Source organism: Embiotoca jacksoni, unplaced genomic scaffold, assembly GCF_022577435.1.
Source record: "Embiotoca jacksoni isolate LCO1_2020_lvr unplaced genomic scaffold, fEmbJac1.0.p SCAF_12, whole genome shotgun sequence".
Classification (NCBI taxonomy): domain Eukaryota; kingdom Metazoa; phylum Chordata; class Actinopteri; family Embiotocidae; genus Embiotoca; species Embiotoca jacksoni.
The window spans coordinates 2,971,300-2,991,019 of record NW_027185252.1 but is presented as its reverse complement, the minus strand read 5'-3'; the positions used below and the strand labels follow the sequence as shown (position 1 = coordinate 2,991,019).

At 43.0% G+C, this 19,720-nt stretch overlaps 1 protein-coding gene across 4 annotated transcripts in view; it reads right to left on the bottom strand.

Annotated features, from left to right (window-relative positions):
- Positions 1-19,720, bottom strand: part of ugp2b (UDP-glucose pyrophosphorylase 2b) — a 29,232-nt gene that overhangs the window by 6,348 nt on the left and 3,164 nt on the right. For all 4 annotated transcript variants that reach the window (XM_069144228.1, XM_069144227.1, XM_069144225.1 and 1 more), the window contains 5 exons: positions 17,922-18,052; positions 15,755-15,862; positions 7,120-7,305; positions 3,843-3,976; positions 280-577 (listed from right to left, as the gene is read on the bottom strand). In XM_069144228.1, the coding sequence (XP_069000329.1) occupies positions 280-577; positions 3,843-3,976; positions 7,120-7,305; positions 15,755-15,862; positions 17,922-18,020 (825 nt within the window). In that variant the 5' untranslated portion in view covers positions 18,021-18,052. The remainder of the gene's footprint in view (positions 1-279; positions 578-3,842; positions 3,977-7,119; positions 7,306-15,754; positions 15,863-17,921; positions 18,053-19,720) is intronic.

Here is a 19,720-nt window from a genome sequence, read left to right as displayed (position 1 = left end):
AAAGCAGTTCTAATGGAAAGTAGTGGACAACAAACTCTATTTGTTTTCATCGCATGTACAACTAGAAACTTTAGCGACAGGTATTTCTGAAATCTGGCACGTGAAGCTGAGCTTGATGCCGACAGGAAAAAGTGAGAAACGGTGACCTACAACTGATTGATATATATATATATAGACATAGACATATAGACATATATATATATATATATATATATATACAGAGATATAGATATAGAAACCCAGTCCTCCTCCTCCTCCTCCTCCTCCTCCTCTACGTACCTTCACGTCAGCACGAGTCTTGTCCGTCACCTCCATGACGAACTCGCAGCGCTTGCCGTTGGGCTGGCTGACCAGGTGGTCCAGGATGTGGAGGTCGACGGTGGCTCCCAGGTTGTCGATGTTGGACACGAAGATGTACTCCTTGCCCTGCGCGATCAGCTGATCCAGCAGGCCCGAGTTGTAGAAGCTGGCGTAGATGTCGCCGTGACCGGGAGGGTACCAGCCTTCTGCGTTTTGCCCCGTCATGCTCAGGCTCGTGGACACGGGGAGGAGAGACTCTTTGTTGACGCGAGGGTACCTGGACGGAAGGAGAGAGTTCACAGTTAGTCCCTGCCGTCGTGTCCTCCGCTTATCGTCACAGTTTAGTTTAGTCTAAAAGACATGAAAACACATTTACACTTCACCCTTTTTAGTGTTGCACAATTTAAGTCAATAATTTTGACGACTCATCGGTTTTCTGCCAAGCTCCGTGAAAACCTTGCATCCTGTTTGGACCTCACGGTCATCATTCAACTTCGGGGAGGTTTTTCCCTTTTGGAACGACTCCTGCCGAGTCACGGAAATCACATCGCTAACTTGTGATTTTACGGGAATGTTATGCAACCCAGCTCGTGCAAGCGGGCCAAAGGCTCAATTAGCATCGTGTCACCTGATTCGCCCGATTGTTTGACTCCAAACCAATTATTACTTAAACCAACTCGACTGTTATCTTACAGCCAAACATAGATCAGCGATTTAAATTGGAGTTCAAGAAGTAGTTTAAAGGGGAATAAATTGAAATGGAAATCTGCATGAATAGATTTTTTTTTTTTTTCGGGGCACTTTGGGGGAAAGTTAAACAGTAAAGTAAAAAAAACAAAAAAAAAAGGGGGCTGAAAGATTCCAAATATCTCCATAAAGTTGAGGAGAAGCTCACGAAGGCCATGAAATCTTGAATACTTGGATGAATACTTGTAAATTATAGTAACATAACATTTTAGTGTGATTTTGTTTTGGATTCTCCCCTTCTGATCGTATGTCTGAGGTCGGTGTCTCTTCTGGCGCAGAGAGAAAAACAAAAGGTGGGAAATCTTTTGTTTTGCTCCACATCTGAGATAAACCCATGAAAACTTGTGTTTCAAAGTAGCACGCCAAGTGCCGTGTCGATTTCTTCTTCTCGCGTCAGCGCCGGGACTTCAAACAAACCCCCGAGGAAGTCAACTTTTTTTTATGGTTTTTTTTTTTTTTCTCTCCAAGAAAGCAGATGAGGCAACGAGCCAACAAAGCCGAAAGAGTCCGAGCCATCCCCGCCGTGTGCGATCACTGATCAAAGCTTTCCGAGAAGGATCCGCGTCGGGCCGAGTTAACCGACCTCACGGTGAGGAGCCGCACTTCAGTGGGAGCCGGCTGTGTTTTTTTTGGTTTTTTCTCTCCAAGAGAGCAGATGAGGCGGTCAGGTGAGAGGAGCTGCCGTGTTAATGGAGGATTAATTCCAGCGGACCGTCCTGGGAAGACGTCTCTGACGAGCGGTTTTTGATATCGCACTCATAGACTTCAAAGGTTTTATGTCATCTTAGAGCGTAATCTGGGAACATTTTGTCGCGGCCTCAGAAGGAAGAGTTATTCTTTCCAGGGCACAAAGACTCGAACGTCCATCTCGTAAAAAGAACCGCTTGGATCTCGACTTTCCCCTCCTGAGAGAGTTATGATGGATTTTCATGAGATGTTAAGTTTTCATCAGACGCAGTTTTGTTATGTTACGTGCACCCTTTAAGGCCCTAAAGACATAGTGAATGAATCCCTTACATCATGGAAATATTCTTAATATTTGAAACCGGCTTTGTTCACATCAGCTTTTGTTATCTTTCTCTCCGGTGTTTCACTGCTTTCCTTCGGGGCGGTGAGTCCAGGGGTATTTATACCTTCCAGATTATTTCTGCTGTTGCCAGGGGTTACATGGAAACAAATGAACTGTTACCAAATATATATTTTAAGAAAAACTGGTGCTGTTTTAGTAGATTTACGTTTTAGTTTTTCCAGACAGTTACTAAAACATTATAGTTTTAGTAGGTTTGATGATCAAACTGCTGAAGCGTCATATTAACTTCAGATAAACTCTGGATTGTGTATTTTACCTAAAACGACGAATTTTGTTTCCCATCGCTTCCATTGAAGCTGATTTGGGAACAACACGTTCGGAGGGAATAATTATGACGAGCAAAACCTGTTGCGATGTTTTGTAGGGGCACCTGATTATTGTTTTAGGATTTACTGTGAGTTTCCTGTGAGCTCTAGTAAAACATATACACTCACACAAATACAATGTCCAAATCTTCACAGCCTCGAGGAAGTTGATGGATTATTTTTTTTTTTGCAGTTAGATTTCACCTCAAAGAGGCCAAATTAAAAATGAACACTCCAGTAGTCATTAGCAACTAGCTCGGTGCACTTTCTGTTTGAAGTGCTCCCCGCTACCTCCGCTAAGGAGCTTATGGTTTTGGTGCACTTTGTTTGTCTGTATGGAAAAACTACTTGCACCATTTTAATGAAACTCTGGGTGAGGGTGCAGCACGGGCCGAGGAATAACCCCTCCAATTTTGGAGTGGATCTAAATCACAGGAGATACCGCAAGGCAACTTAATGCCATACATCTTCAAATCCAGTAGATGGCAGTAAAGTTCGATCGTGGCAAAAACATAGGCCATTCTGGAAAATATCATGACTCCATAACACAAGCAGTACACAGAAGGGACTAATTATATTAAATATATGGAGCAGAAATTACGTTTATTTTCAACTTAATTTTCCAGCTTTGTGCAGGAATTAATTGTCATAAACAAAATGCAGTTTATTTATTCTAGAGTTCAGCTAAAACAATAAAGAGACTTAATTTGTCTGGTGTGTAAAGCAAATTGTTTTCCTCCCATTAACTGGAACACCGGATAGAGTGACCCTGAAGCCGAATTTGTTTTTTATGAATTACCGTCACAACCTCGACCACCGACTTCCCCTTGTTCTCCTATTGATTGACACTAAAACTGTTCAACCGCTTTCTCCCCGCTGACATCAAATCCTCGAGCCAAAATGCCGCCGGTCCCAAAACGATTTGTACTTCACTCCTCGAGGCGCACAAAACATACAAGGGCTCTAAATAATTCAAGGCAAATGATAATAATAAATTAAAAAAAAAAAAAAAATAAGCAAGTTCCACTCGGCTTACAAACTTGAGACACCGAGGCATTAAACATTAATCGTCCTTTCCATACGTTACATGAAATTTCCTGTCCGGATGCCGCCCGCTCGTGACAGTTTGAGAACAGAGTCGGAAGCAGCCGGTTATCAGAGGAAGCTGAGCTCATGCGGTACATTTGGGTTCAATAGTGTTTGTTGGCAGTGAAAGTGTTGGATAAATCCTGCCAGCGCTGACAAGGACTTTTGTTCTCGGATCTTCTTTCTACTTAATATCTGATCAAAAATAACCTCGGGTTCCTCTCGGTATCAGTGTGGGGGGGGGGTTCAGGGAAGGTTTGCACTGGTTGAAATGAATCCAACGGGGATGTTGTGTTATTATCGTGTCCTCTCACCTGCTCTGGTTAAAGGTGTGTATCTTGACCCGGTGGTGCGTGTACTTCTGCAGGATTTTCTTTGTGTCCTCATCCGTGTTGAAGGAGTTCATGAGAACCAGAGGGACGTCCGTGTTGTACGTCTTGTTCAGGTGCTGGCGGGACATTTAGAAAAAAAAACAAAAAAACAAAAAAAAAAAACCATTATATAAATGCCAAACATTGTTTGTAAAGTAAAAGAGTGACTGTTAGGGATGATGCCAAAGAGTGCACATTTCTTTAAGGTGAGACAAATTGGTGGAAAGGGTTAATTGGAAAATAATACCTGGGGGAGCTTGGGAAGCAATTTTTTTTTTTTTTTTACCAAGATAAGAGAAAATGAAAGAGAGTAGAGGAGGAGGATGAGACACGAGATCTGAATCAGTGGGGAGACGATGACGTTGCTAAAGAGAAAATGTCCACCCTTTGTGACAGGAAATGAGAAATGACTAGAAGGTGAGAACATGGTTTGTCCATCAGTGGACCAGGATGGGTGTTGGCTGGTCGTTTACGTCACACGGGGTGTGAACAAACTTTAGTCTCTCGTTTGTTAAAGAGGTGGTCGAAGGTAAATTTCCTCCACGAAAACTACGTGACGCGCCCCTTCCTACGGCTCACACGTCGCAAAGCTTTTCCAAACAAACCTGAAACAGGATTAACTTTCCAGTATGACAGCGACCATCTACTGGATCTACTCTTGATCTGAAAGTCCCTCCGTGTGAAATTTGTTGGTAAATTTGTTGGTAAAACCCGTGTTGTGATTTTGTTTGTGGAAAACTTCAAGACAAAAGGAAACTCTAAATATAGGGATTTAACACTAAAGTGTGTATCATCGCATCAAATGAGGGCCGTACCAACATTAAGGACATTTTAGATTCAAAACATACACAATAAAACAAACAAAATATACAATATATACCCGCCTACCTATTGCTGGTCTCGACCGTGTTAAAACAGACAGCAAAGGTTTGTTCAGAATTGTCTAAACATGAATTATTAGTCTATTTAAGAGATTTGTTTGCTGAAGCACTTAATGTCACATATCAGCGTGGCAACTGACAATTTTGGTAACCATGTTTTAACCTGAAAATCCTTTCCCTAACTCGTCAATTTATTTTAGAAACAAACGTCGGTCTGGGTTTCTTCAAATGTCTCGTTTTTTTTGTTTTTCTGTTTTGACCCAACAGTCCAAAACTCAGAGAAATTCAGTTAACTGCTATAAAAGATGACAGAACTGCTGCAGATGTATTTTCTATCACTCAACTAATTAACTATTTAATGAAAACACTGTAAAACAACCACTGCCCGTAACTTTGACTTGAAATGAAACAAAACTCGTGTTTCCTGAGTGGCAGCTGTATTAAAGTCTTTCTATTGGTTGGACTACCGTTTGTAGGTGGAAGTTTCTCTCCGATCTCAAACATCTTTTAAGAATCAGAAACCGTTAAAACCGACGTCTTTCATCTGCCCCTGACTCAATTTATTCAATTTACACAGATCTGGGTGACGAGACGGTCCTTCAGGTGAAAGCAGTAAATCTTCGGCAGCCAGGTGGCGCCATTCCAGTGAGTCTGAGTTATGCTGTCAGCGAGAGTGAACACGTCTCTGTCCTGAAACCGTCCAAAAATAATGTATTTGAGGCCGTGTGGCGGCCGAGAGGGGCGTTCACCCACAGAGGTGCTTTGTGGGGGTTGGTGTCGGTGTCGGGGTGTGTGTGTGTGTGTGTGTGTGTGTGTGTGTGTGTGTGTGTGTGTGTGTGTGTGTGTGGGAGGGATCAATTTTCTGTCTTTGTCAATGGGCCGATTCAGTCGCAGGTAATCTGACCAGACCGGAGCAGAAAATGGAGAGCAGTGACTCCGACACAGAGAGCAGTGTGCTGGGAGGAGGGAAGTGTCCCATGAGGCCGTTATGAAACACACACACACACACACACACACACACACACACACACACACACACACACACACACTGCTGGCACACACACACCCTTTATAAACTCAGTTACACAATATTGTAAACGGCAGCATCCACGCTGGCGTGGGATCACGGGAGATTTTCTTCCTACCGAGTTTCACAACTATCTCAAAACGTTCACCTCGCTTCGATCTCACATCTCGCTCGCCCGTATTCTCCCTTAAATACCGCGATGCCGCGATTGTAGTTTATTTTACATGAATGCATTTACATGAATCACGAGGTTGGACGTGCCGCCGGTGGAGGAAATAAGGCGCGATCGGGTCCAAATCGCCGAACACGCTCCTTCTCTCCAGCACACAGCCGTCTCTGTATTCGCTGCCAATCCGGCAGACCTGCCCGCCTGCACACCAACAGATCCTCTTTCACTGCAACTCCCCCCAGATATCACACTGAACTCCTTTCAAAAGACCTTAAGCTCTTTGAAAGATAAAAAAAAACCAAAAAAAAGTCTCCATAAAGTAATAGGGGCTCGTTGCGCCTGGAGGAAGATACGCATGGAGCGTCGTAGACATGTGCTTGGAATTGGCTCTTTATTGTTTGTTTTTTTTAAGTAGAATTTTCCCGTATTTTTCTAGCTCGAGGACAATAAAAGAAAAAGCTCTTCAGAATAAGACACGCGACGCTAAGCAGCGCTACCCGGAGCAGATGTTTGTGTTACGGCAGACGAGACGTGACTTCCTGCTCCACATATTCCCACATCGTAGTCACATCGTGCGCGCTGGTGTGGCAGCGGGCCACTTCTGCGCCGAGTTAGGAAACACCGAGCAGCCGGTGCTGCTGCCAGCAGCGTCTGTAAGACTTCGAAAATTGAAGCTCCAATCCAGTGATGATGAACAGGTTTAGCAGGAAGTGTTTTATAAAAAATTAAAAAAAAAAGACACCACAATAAAAACAAACATGATGCCAAACAACACAGAAAATTAAAGTGTCATCCATCATTTCTTGTGAAATCAAGATCCGTAAGCAGTTTATCTGATTCTGAATGAAACGCTTGTTTTCTCCACTGAGGTTTTGTTTGTTCTCAACCTGCAAAAAAAGTTGAAAGAAGATAACTTTTCCTCACGATGACGGAGCGTAATACAGCTTTAAGGCTTGATATTATCATGACGTGATCAAACTAACGAATCGCCGCAGCGCTGAAAGGTCCCGTCAGTCTTCTCACGTCGGCGTTTTACTGGCTCAGATCTCTATTTTATCGATTTATCTATGACACAGAAATCTTCTCCACAGGGAAAAACGTCTTCTCGTCAAGGACGCGACTGAATCCAGAGAGTTTCCGTACCTCTATCTGCTGCACGGTGAGGTCCAGGAAGGTGTTCTCGTTGCGGACGCTGATCAGGCTCTTGGGGCCTTTACAGCCCATGCTGGTGCCCAGACCTCCGTTCAGCTTCACCACCACCAGCTTGTTCAAGCTGTCGGCCACGTTGTCCGGCAGGCCTCGAGCGGCGATCTTGTCGTAGGGCTGGATCTGGAGGGAGAGGGGAGAGGAACGGGAGATGTGCTCAGATGCTGGGCGAGAGGAAGTTGAAATCCTCCATCGAATACGTGAGAGTGAGTTATTTGTTGGTGCAGAGCCACCAGATGCTAACAGACGGTTACCGAAACCGTCTTGCCCCCCCCCCCCCGCCCGGTTGTCCCGGGGCTGTTCATTTATCCTCTCGACACCAAGTAATATGAGCATTTTTTTTTTTTTTTTTTTTTTTATTGCCGCTGGGTCTTTTGAGATTCTGCAAAGGAAAACTGGCTCTGAAATCCTGAAAATAAAATAAAATACTGCTACTGAGGAAACAGAGCGACTGTTAATCGCAGGTCTCATCCCAACGTTAAAGCAGGAAATCGACTCGCCCGTGTCTTCACAAATCAACCAGACAGCTGCAGCTCATCCTGGATGAGTCCACTAACACCGGCAGAGCGGAGCACGTTGCAGCACTTCTTAAATCACTGCGCTGGCTGCTGTGTGTCAAAGGACGGATTTTAAAATCATATTACTCGTCTATAAAGCACTAAATGCTCTCGGGCCTTAAAGACACGTCTGAAATACTTTGTTACGAAGAATGCAGACTCTTAAAGTCATCGGTTAGTTTCTGTGCTCGCCACCTGTAGGAAGAAGCTTCCCGATTACCCGAGGTCAGCTAAAACTCTCAGCTCGTTTACATCAGGGTAAATCAAATATAGAACTGCAATGTTAATGTACTTTAATATATAAAGCACCTTGAACTGACCTACAAGACCTTGTTTTTAATGTCTTTTTAAATGCTATTTTAATTTCCTCTGCATGTCTAATAGTTGATGTATTTCTGTGCCTCTGTGAAGCTCTTTGAATTCACTCGTGTCTGAATGGTGGCCTTGTCTTTGGAGTGAAGTGTTTATAAGTCAGCGATCACCTGTGATTCAGTGTTTCCGAAAATTGAAGAAAATTTCCTCTTTTTTCTTCTTCTGCTTTCTTGCAATCAAACTGGTGGTGTTGACTTTTTTTTGTTTGTTCAGAGATGCAAAGCAGCAACTGTAACAACTGCAGAGGATAGTAATTATGAAGGCTGAATACACAACACAGCCAGCTGTAAATGCAGCACTCAGCAGGTCTGCTGGGTTTGTACATGCGTGTGTGTGTGTGTGCGTACGTTAATCCACATTACTGGATCAATATTAAAGCTCTCACATCAGCGTATTCACAAGAAAAAACTATTCGCGTCCCGTCAGCCTTTGCGCAAATTTACTTAAAAGTCAAAACGGCAGCTCGCTGCTTTCTCCTCCGTTATTCCTCCTCCGGTTTCATCCAGCTTGAATGAAATTTCATTCTTGCACCAGGAATTTTGAAAATGAATAAAAAAAAAAAAAAAAACATAACTGGGCAACGTGAAGGAGCCTCCAGGGACACTAAACTCCAACCAGATGTTACAACAGATTCTTGTTAGGATGAGAGTGAGCGTGTCGGTGCTGTAAAGAGGCCGGGTGTCGTCCCGCGTCCTTTCCTGTTTAAAAGCACAGACTCACCGTTCGGTGACAGCGGACACCCCCGCCCCTCCCCCCACTACTCCGCCCCCCCCCCCCCCTCCCGCCCCTCCTCCGCCACCCCCACAAAGAGGATGAGGTTACAAAGACAGCCTCGACGCAGCCGCTGCTCACTCTGTCCTTCACAGAGCGGGTCACCGTGGCGATAACTGTTTATAACTGATAACCCATAATTGTAAAATGCGTCAGCTGACTTGCATGAAAGGAATGCAGACGGATGATTGGTACGTATAGTGTGGACTGATCAAATCCCTTCTGGTGCTGTAAAATAATTAAAAAAAAGATTCAGGGAAAAGAGAGAGCGAGAGAGAAAGAGGCTGTTGATGTATCTTTAGTGAGACTGAGAGAGATGGTTCTCAGCTGAGATCCCCATCCTACCCCTGTACCCCCGGAGAGGAAACAGCTTCCACACCCAGATGTTCATTTCCCTTCTAGACAATACGGATGGGGGATTTTCTTCTTGACGTATGTATGTGAGTGTGTTTCCAAGGTAACACCACACTCAGGACCCCACAGGGACAACCTCTCCGACAGGAATTTGTGCTTAATGTTTAATTGTATACTGTAAAGACAGGAAGTCCAGTACAAGCTTGCTTAAATGCTGGTTTTACTCTTCACTTTGGACTGCGAAGCTGCTGTCAGCTTTCAGCGGGGAAACACCTGAACGAAATCCACGGGACGTTTTATCTCCTGCGACGAGCCCGGTGTTGGATTATAGTTTCTGGGCTGACACAGATACACGCCAGCAGGATTTGAAAATGTTATACAAGTAAATTATGGTTTCGCACAACATGTTAACCGGCATCAGAGGAGGAGGAAAGACATTCGCATTATCGCCAAAGTGCAGTGGAAGCGCAGCGTTGATGTTGCTGGGAGAATTACACAACAACATATTTAATGTGAGAGATTTGGCTACGGTGGTTAGAAAGTTAGTACGCTGCTTCCTGGAAGCTCTACTGGCCTGGGATTTGAATTTTATATGTCTTTGTGCGTGCGATTGCACTCTGGATTGCCTTTGATGCGGAGCTCGCACACAAAGCCTGAATCTAAGACACACGACACACATACAGAAAAATAAATGCAGAAACAATCCACACGGCAGATGTAAGTCCTCCTGATCGTCTCAGATCTTTTCAGTAAAAGAAAGAGGTACCACAAGGTTCTCTAATGGTCCGCTAATATTTACAGTTTACACTCTGTAAGTTCAGTGGAAGTGAAATTTTAGGTTGTTGAATCTTGTATAGACTGCGCAGTTATTTTCCTTTATTATTCGGGAGCCACGGAGACCTAATGTGGACCACTGTGACCTCGTGGGTCGCCATTAGCAACCCTGAGACACAGATAGGAGCCGCCGGGAAAATACTCCGAAATGAAAGGACGGTTATGACTGCAGAAGGAGACTGTCGGCTGATTAACCAGGTTTCAAGGATGGAGGCGACGCGTCTTCTTATCTGGAGTTTCAAACTGTGGCCAGAGACGGGATGAGGAGGCGATGACGGGGTTTAATTATTCTGACTCTCCTCGATCGAGGGTCCGTCACATCATCTAAATACGTTGTGAATTGGGAAGACGGAAACCTCACTTTTTAAACCAACCTCTGAAAAAAACTAAAACCTATTTTCTTATGTCAGAAAAGAAGCTCGTGGACATGAAAAAAATGATGAATCCTTGTGTCTGTGCTTGACTATGGAGACGTCCTGTATCCTCCCACTGCTTATTCCACCTCGCAACAACTTGCCTTCTGTGCCCTGTATTTTATTAGCGGAAGTAAATAACAATCTCAAAAAGAAGTTTAAACAATTACCAACGTTGGTATTTCTCCATCGTCCCTTCACTCAAATTTCTTTTAAGAATATAAATTCGCTGCCTGTTCAAGATGTTCAGAACCACAAACATTTCCTTCAGCAAACAAAGCTGCACGATCACACACACACACACACACACGCGCACACACACACACACACACACACACACACACACACGCTCTCACACACAATATGACCTTGCTGTAAAATCTGTGGGTCGGATTGTGTCCGACATGCCAACAGATTTTTCTATTACAGTCTTGAAGCTGCAGCTTCAAATCCAGTCAGCTCAAGGACAGACATTTTTCAACTATTAAAAACGGTCAAAACTGACACACCATTACAATAAATTTGTAATAATTCCTATGAAATTTGATTTCTTTCTTCTTTTTTTTTTTTTGAAGTTGATAATGGCGGACTGTATTTCCCTGAGATTCATCCACGTCCGTGTTGGGATTAAAGCTCTCTGACTTTATTTGTAGCTGCAGTTACATCACTGTCCTCAACTGGCCTTTCACTGGATCACCCCGGGATGAAACTAGAGGGCCTCGAGTCGTCAGCATGTGATGACTGTTTCTCTCCAGGTACTTTCCTCTTCTTTAAAAAGTATTTTGTAGATATAAGAATTAAACACTGAGGCACCTTTTTGGCAATTGTGATACAAAGATTGAGAAAGAGGAACCCTTAAAACAGAACTGCATCTACTTCATCGTCTGCACGGCTCAAAGATAAATGCCTTTATAATGGCAAAAATATACCAATTCATTATTTCTGCCGCGGGTCAGCCTGTCATCTCCACCAGTCGCAGTAGTAAGTGGGCCCCGCCTGTCAAAACTGTCATTTCAGACCAAAAAAAAAAGAAAGCTGCGGAGTGGTTTTTGTATGGAGGTTCCTTTCGGCAGTGTTTTTATTTTTTGAGAAAGTTTAGTTAACTTTCTGTTCCCTCATTTCCTGATGCTCTCAGTCCCTTCATCTCTCACCCCCATTTCCCCAATCTCATTACAGCGCCTCACTGTCACTTTCTAGCTCACTTACCGTTCCCCGTTTTCGACACTTTCCTCTCCCAAACTCTCAACCATTACATTACATTACATTTCATTTCATTTAGCTGACGCTTTTATCCAAAGTGACTTAAAATAAGTACATTTCAACCACGAGGGTACAAATTCTGAACAACAACAATCAAGAAAATACAATTTTCTTCCAGAAAGCCAAACTACAAAGTGCTATCAGTAAGTGCCATTTTAAGCGCTACTAAAGTTCTCCTATTCAAGGTAAAGTCTGAAGAGGTGTGTTTTTAGTTTGCGGCGGAAGATGTACAGAGTTTCCGCTGTCCTGATGTCGGCGGGGAGCTCATTCCACCATTTAGGAGCCGGGACAGAAAACAGTCGTGATTTTGTCTCCCTGCCTCCGTCTCTCTTTATGTAACTCGGTGGAGACATCTCTTTCTCCAGCTCACTCATATTTCCCTGCTTTCTCTCCCCATATTTGATCTTCTCCATCTATCTCTTGGTCTTTCGTGCGCTCAAACTGAGGAGTGAAAAGGCGCTTTGGGCTTCGTGTTTGTGTGCGATTGGTTAAAGAGTCCAGTGGCAGGCGAGCAGCTGAGGCACATGTGTCAGCGTGTAGTGAGACGATTCCCAAACACGGACGACAGGCAGCTACACGTTTGGCACGATAGCCGGCTGAACCCGTGCGACTCTCCTTTGGAAAAGGAACTTTTGACATGTTGTCCTCCCCTCACGGGAAGCGGGAATATTTATCTGGATGACAAACGTAGTCTGTTTTCACTGGCCGAGCGGGGGACATGTGAATGTTGTCGGAAAGAAGACGGCGGTCAGGAATGAAAGGCTTTCTTCCTTTGGCTTGTTAGTGTGCTGATAATGTTCCTTTTCCTGTTTATTACTTTTGATTTATTGCTTTATAATACTTCTACATGGCGTGTTTTATAGTTTTAACAGCTACTTGCTGCAACCGCAGCAGATTGAATTAACCTTGGACACCACTTATCACAAGCCCGACAAATATGAATGCAAAAAACAACAGCACTCAAGAAACAAGTAGGACTCAACGCACCTTAGGAAAATCAATCAGGCACTATCTATATGGGGCTCGTTAGTTGTAACCAACATGCTTATCCAAACGTAATTAATCATTTACTAATGTCATCAATAAGAGCAATATCTTTTGGCAAGGTTGAGAGAAATCCTTTTTTTTTTTTTGTAATAATGCTGTTATCACCTGGGAAAGCAGAATAAGGTTACACAGGCTTGTTCATCTCTTATTGTTTTTCAAATACTGCGTAACTTTATCTCGTCAGACCTCTGACAATGTTTAAAATATATATATTTTTTTTTATTGAGGCTGTCATCTGCGCTGTACGATACGACGTGCTGCGACGGGAACATTCGGTCGCGTCGAGCGTCCACGTTCCCGTCGGAGGAAGCGTCTTGATAAGTTTTGTGGCCGCTGTTCATTAGTGCGCTTGGCTCGTCAAACACAAACGGTAATTTGCTGGAACGGGATCATTGACCTGACGTGATCCTTCCCCCCCAATACACTGATGAAATGTGCTAATAAAACACGCAACTCCCACTAACGGTGGGTGTCGTTCGCCTCGCGCACCAGTCGGGAGTTTCCGAGTCCACGTGAGAATCAGCTAACACATCAAACATCTTCGTTTCTTAAAATTTTCACGACTGGAATGGAAAGAGAAATAATTAAAACTGGCGTTTCACTGTCCTAATTAAATTCGGTTTTGGCTCAGTTTAAATGCCTCATAGTTTAGTGCACCACAGCGCGGCTAAAATCCACATGGAGCCACATGTTCCTTCACCGCTTTACCTGCTTCCAATGTTTTACTTCTTAACTTCTTTAGAAAACCGCGTGGAAGACCGTTTCGGTCAGACGGTTAAACGAGGATGAATCTACTTCACGGTCACTTCACTTAGCGAGTCTGATTCGTCCTTTTATAATTACACAAAAAGGCCGTCTCTCTTTCTGAAGTGCTTCATGCTCAACCACACCAGCGTGGTGGACCGGGTTCAACACCGAGTCCCAGGAGAAGATAAAGAAAGATCTGACAGCTGCAGAGCAAAACACTCGGACTCGTTCCTTCTGCTCCATTGGCTATTCTCAAGTGCTGCTCCAACTGCTCCACAACAGCTTTGACTGACACAAAACGCTGCGCTCGGACTTCAAAGCCCCCCCCCCCCCTGAGAATCTGGGCCAAATCGGATAAGTTTGCACTTCTACACCGTTCAACTTTTCAATCTCGTACTTTGAAGCTCACGCAGTCCGTGGGAGCCCCAGCGTTCAGGAAACTGGAGAGGAGAGCACTGAAAGCATCCTCCGGGGACCCCGGAGATAAGGAAGAGCTACAAAATGTGCTTTTTCAGCGAAAGAGAACAAGCAGCTCAAAGACGCACTGGTGACTCGGCACTTTGACTGACTTTGTAAAAGTGTCCGACTCGCGGCTGCCTTGAACGGGAAACTCCGACGGTTTGTCCGGATTCCCGCCGGGAGGAGAGTCGCTGCGGTGTCGACAGGAGGTCCAACAAGCAACGACCGCTGGAGCGTTTATGTCGGAGCATTTTAAAGTCACGTCATCACATTACAGTTAACTTACGATATTAAAGTTCCTCTTTTGGCATCAATTAAAAAGTTTCTTTCTCAAAGTAGCTCAGATGTAACTTTACACCTTTGCCTTCATTACAGTATGTGTGGATCTATGAATACGACCTATAAATATAAATAGCCCCCCCACCACCTACTGGTTTGTGAATTGCCATTTTAAAACCTCAAGTTCGGGTATTTTGCCCGACCTCCATTTTGCTATCTTGGATCCATCATGTGACAAAAGTGACGTCGAATCTGATGAGTTTAAAACAGCAGAGTTGCTTTTACTGTTTATGCCAACATGGACTTCAGTCGGGAGTTCAGGGCCTCTGCACTGTAAACTGTAACTACGCACTGAAATCAGCAGCAGATATGAAACGCGGGGCGGTTATCATAATGTGACGTGAGATTATATCAGTGACGCTTCTTTTCGGGTCACTAACACATCATAAACATTAATAATGGAAAAACACTTCCTTTGGTGAAAACCAATCCTGGTTTCAGTTGCATTTCCTGTATGTAGAAGGCGTAGATTTATTTATCTAGCTGAAACATGCTGAGACATATCAAATATCATTGTCGTCTGTGGTAATTCTTGGCTCTACATTATGTTCAATTTCCACTGTTGGCACGTATTCGTAATGTTTATTTCTTTGGGTGCTGTCAGATGGCAGCTGGATGCCACATAGTCGGTTTGCAAACATCCTCAGTGGAAAGGAAAATGAAGAACAGTGAAATCAAAATGTGTCAAAACAAAAAAAAAAGAGAGAAAGAAACTTGTTTCAAAGTACAAATGAAACCCAACAGATTGCGTTTGCCGTCGTGTTGTTTGATGCTTTGCTCAAAGCCGGGTGCTGTTTGCCTGAAAGACAGCTCGTCATAATGACTGACGGGTGCTGGGATGGGAGTTTGATCAACGCCGGAGGAGGAGGAGGAGGGGGGAGGGGGGTTAAAACGCCGTTGACGACTCAAGGTGACGAGCTGCAAATGGCTGCTTTGAACAACAACAAAATGTACTCAAAGGTCAGTTTGGACCTGTAACTTATGTAACACCTCAACAACATTTGAGCAAAGTCTTAATCTGACTGAGAAACTGAGAAAGACATCATAAAACGATTGTCACCGTGATTGAAAAACTGTGTCAGCGTTTTTGCGTCTGACATGCCGTTGCGGTATCGCTCCAAATGGACTTCCCGGATGGCGTTTCATCATCTTACGTGTACTCGTAGCAGCACGCCTCCCCTGCAGCCAACCACAGGTCACAAGTTACTTCTGTGGTACATTTATCGCCTTGCCCAAGACACGCTGAATATTTCAAACAACTGTCACTTGAACGGCACGCAAGCAGGAAGAGCAGGAGGTTCTTCTCACGAACAAATACAGCTTGTTATACGGAACAGGAGGAGGGGGCATGTTCATTCACAAGTTTCATTTTCTCGCCTACAAGCACGGACACACAACCACTTCATAAATTACACTTACTGACTCTTCTGGAGGTCTTTTGATCTTGATCCACTCCACCGACGGCCCCTTCACCTGAAGAAACCTGTGGAAGAGGTTCTTGAAGCCCTCGAAGTCTTTCTTGGACACCTGAAAAACACAAGGATTTTTTTTTTTTTTTAAATTTTGAAACCCTTTTTTCATCACAGAAAGACAAGCTCAGCTTTGCAAAGTCACTAATATAGTTCTGCCCAAACAAAATCATAATTCACTTGAAAAAAAAAACTTAAACGCTAAAAACGCATCAATGGTCTCCAAGATTTCTCATCTGTGGGGCAAGAAACTGCCAGTAAAGCTAAAAAGTGGTTTCATTCAAACCATTAAACTTCCTTTTAATCTAGTTTCTACTCCTTCCTCTAAGTTTTACAACATCGGAGCTGGAAATCTAAACTTGTATTGCTGCATGCATCAATTGTCATAAACACAATATGAATATGGGTTTAGTCATCTGGAATTACAGAGAAACTTGAGATTCAATCTCTGGTTACATTTCCCCTATGTTTAGTTTGTAGCCTTGATATAAGAAGATATTCTTATTAATAAGAATATCCTATATGTACAATATACAGTGTGCTGTGCTGAGGAAAAAAAGCAATAAAAAAAAAAACAGGATTAATATCTTTAATGAAACAACTGCTCCAGTGAAATATGTACGACGTTTCCCACAGGGTGTGAATGTGCTGAGTGGTGCGCCCTGTGACCGTTGTGCAACTAGATACTCATACAGTTCAGAGGGGAAGACTGTGACCCGGGTTATTTTCACGCCACTCATGTTCTCTAAATGTCTCACACGCAGGCTCGTAATAGATAAGATAGCTCAGACAAGATCGTCTTTACGCAGCTACAGCGTTTAAACTGGATGATTTTATCTGCCCGAACTGGTTTTTAACCAACCTGAGTGTGTCAAGCCGAGTCCACGTACGTGAAATGCAAAAATCACACGACGACGTGGAAGCACGACGCAGAAAGCTGCTGGACACTTTCTACTATGTGGGAGCTAACTTGTTTGAAATCAGACGACATAACCGCATTTTCCAAGAGCTGGTTTTTATGCGATACTCATTTCATACCCCCGTTGTCACTTCCAATACTTTGTAGGTATAAGATGTATTCTACAGTGCTGTAGACTCGTAGCACGGATGCTTCAGTTTACATGTACTGAACTGACATCTTTAAACAAGTCTATAATGGATGCACACACACACACACACACACACACATACACACACACACACACACACACACAGATAAAAGGGCTAGATGGGGGATGAAGTATGGAGTTGCTTTGGTGATTTATTTATAGAACCCTGACAGGACTTGCAACGGAGGTTTCTTTTACCTGGTTTTGCGTGTTGTTAGTTTTCATATGCTTTACATTAAAGAAGATGAAAAGGAGGAGGACATATAAGGATCGCAGGGGAGGAAGGCATTCAAAATGCTCTTCGTGGTCATGAAAAATGTAATCGCTAATCCACATCTGTTTGTGCTCACCGTAAAGTACAAACGCTTTTTCTGTGAACACATTTGAAAGGATGTGTGAAGTACTGTGAAGTACTGTGAAGTACTGTGAAGTACTGTGTGTGACAGACTCTCTCTTCTTTATTCGGGAGTTCATTCCATCTTTTGTCATTGCTTGCAATTAGTATTGGTTGCTGCCAAACCATGTGTGTTCACGCGAGTGTGTGTTGTTGTGTTCAGTCAAACCCTTTCGAGCTTCATCTCAAGGTCTGTGCTTGTTTAACAACAAAGGAAACTCAAGGTGAAAATTGATGAGTCAGTGAAGGGTTATTGCTGCTGTTTAGGAGGCCATTTGGCTTTGTCTCTTTTATTAATTTGCTGCTGTGGGCTGAAAGAAATGTCCAGTCCTAACACCATTTGTTTTTTTTAAATCAAACCTTCAGGGTCTCAGTTGGGGCTGGTTCTCTTCTCAGATGATGTGTTTTTATTATTATGGTTAAAAACCAAAAGCTCGCCAACTGCAACTCCATGACGTACGTCATGTCTGCAACACAAGTAGGTGGAACCCTCTTTGGCACCGAGCTACAGTATGTGTCACTTCAGTGTTTTCCCAGCACTAACACCCCACCCCCACCCTCCTCCACCCCTCTTAAATCATAACCAGATGGTCAGAGAGACGGACTTAGCGCACCTCTCTCTCGGCCCCTGTGGTGGTGTCCAGCAGCCGCTCCAGCTCGGCGTGCATGGAGCTCTCCAGCTGCTGCCGCATCATTTCCTGGAACTGAGCCATCCCTCCGTTGACCACGCCTCCTTTAGTCAGACCTGGACAGACCACATAGTGAAAGAGAGGACAGGGTTTTTACTCTTGACGCAACATGATTCAATTCTTACGACAGTGCGGATCCTCAGCGTGCTTCTCATCTCCGTCTTTACTCATTTTAGGAATTTGCCTCGTCTGCCGCTGAACCGTATTTTTGTTGAGCTGAATTACAAAAAAAAAAGAGAACTTGTATTTCTTTATGTCTTTAAAAGTAAACTGATTTTACTCAGGAAAGATAATCATAATCACAAATGGAATAGCGCAGAAAACTAAATCTGGAGCCGCAATGACTTACCATTTAATCGAATATTGTTTAATATTAGAAAATAAGTGAGGATTATGGAGATATGTTGATTAATTAGGTAACTTTCTAATTAAAATAGCACAATACTTGATGCTTCTAGGTTCTTAAATGTGACAATTCGCTGCTGTTTTCAGTCTTAGCTATTGCAAAAAATTATATATTTGTCTAATGCTCAGACACAACAAGACTACAGACGATGTATCTTGATCTGTAGGATATTAGGATCTTCATTTTTTTTTTTTTTTTTATATTGCTTCTTGATTTCTTATACCAAATGATTAAAACATGAATTGAATTTTTTTTTTTTATCAACATGTGTATTTTCAGCAGCCTTGATCAAAAGGGAAACACCCGAGTGATTTATCACCAAAGCTTAGGAAAGACGTTTGTGTAAAATGCAGAAAATAAATCAAACGCTATCTGAGAGGGAGGTTCTCATTCTCATAACCAGCATTGACGTAACACCTCTGAGGTATTCGTGTTGAATTTTGACCTCACTTCAGCTCCTACAAAACCCAAATGATGATGAACTGGAGCAACAGGATAAATAACACTGCAAACAGGTATATCTGTGACACCGAGGAGTTTCAGCATAGCTCACATTATGTAAGAACGACAACTTCAAGCTCATCGTGATATACTCTACAGGGTAAACAGTAAATCACTGCAGCACAGAAAAGGAGAATATCTTTTTTAGAAGGTTAAGAAACGGTGTTATTGACCAGTTCTCATGTTTATTTTTCAATAGCAAAATGTCCTGCTCGTTTCTTTACTAACTTGGCTCCCTTGTTTCTACAAGGATTTGTTTTGGGTATCATATCAGAATTGGCCTCAAGTATCATGTAAAAATAAACAAAACAAAGCACTTTACAGTTCTGCAGTTACACAGCTGTTCCAACATGACATTCAAATTCTGACCAATTAAGACGGTTTGATGAAAGGACTAAAGTGGTGTAATTATCATACCTGTAAACGAAGCAGTTCTGATGCTAATTATGATTTCATAAGCAGGCGTTTTGGACTGAATAAAAAGCCTGTTTGATTCTCATGCATGTGTGAAATCAATGTTTGATGAAACTTCAATAGTTTGTTCATGAAAAATACCAAGTAAAAAATGAATAAAACACCAGGCAGAAATATGCAGCCATAACATTAAAACCACAGACAGATGAAGGATAAAGTATAACAACAACCCAGCCATAAATACACCCTTCATGAAGATTATAATCAGTTGTTATTCAGTCTGATTGAAAGAAGGTGTTGAATTACAATTGTAAGTGTTCCGAATATTTAATCAACCCAATTCATTTAAATGGTTGTGTGGCTGCCCTTAAAAGATGCAATATGTAAGATTGGTTCAAACAAA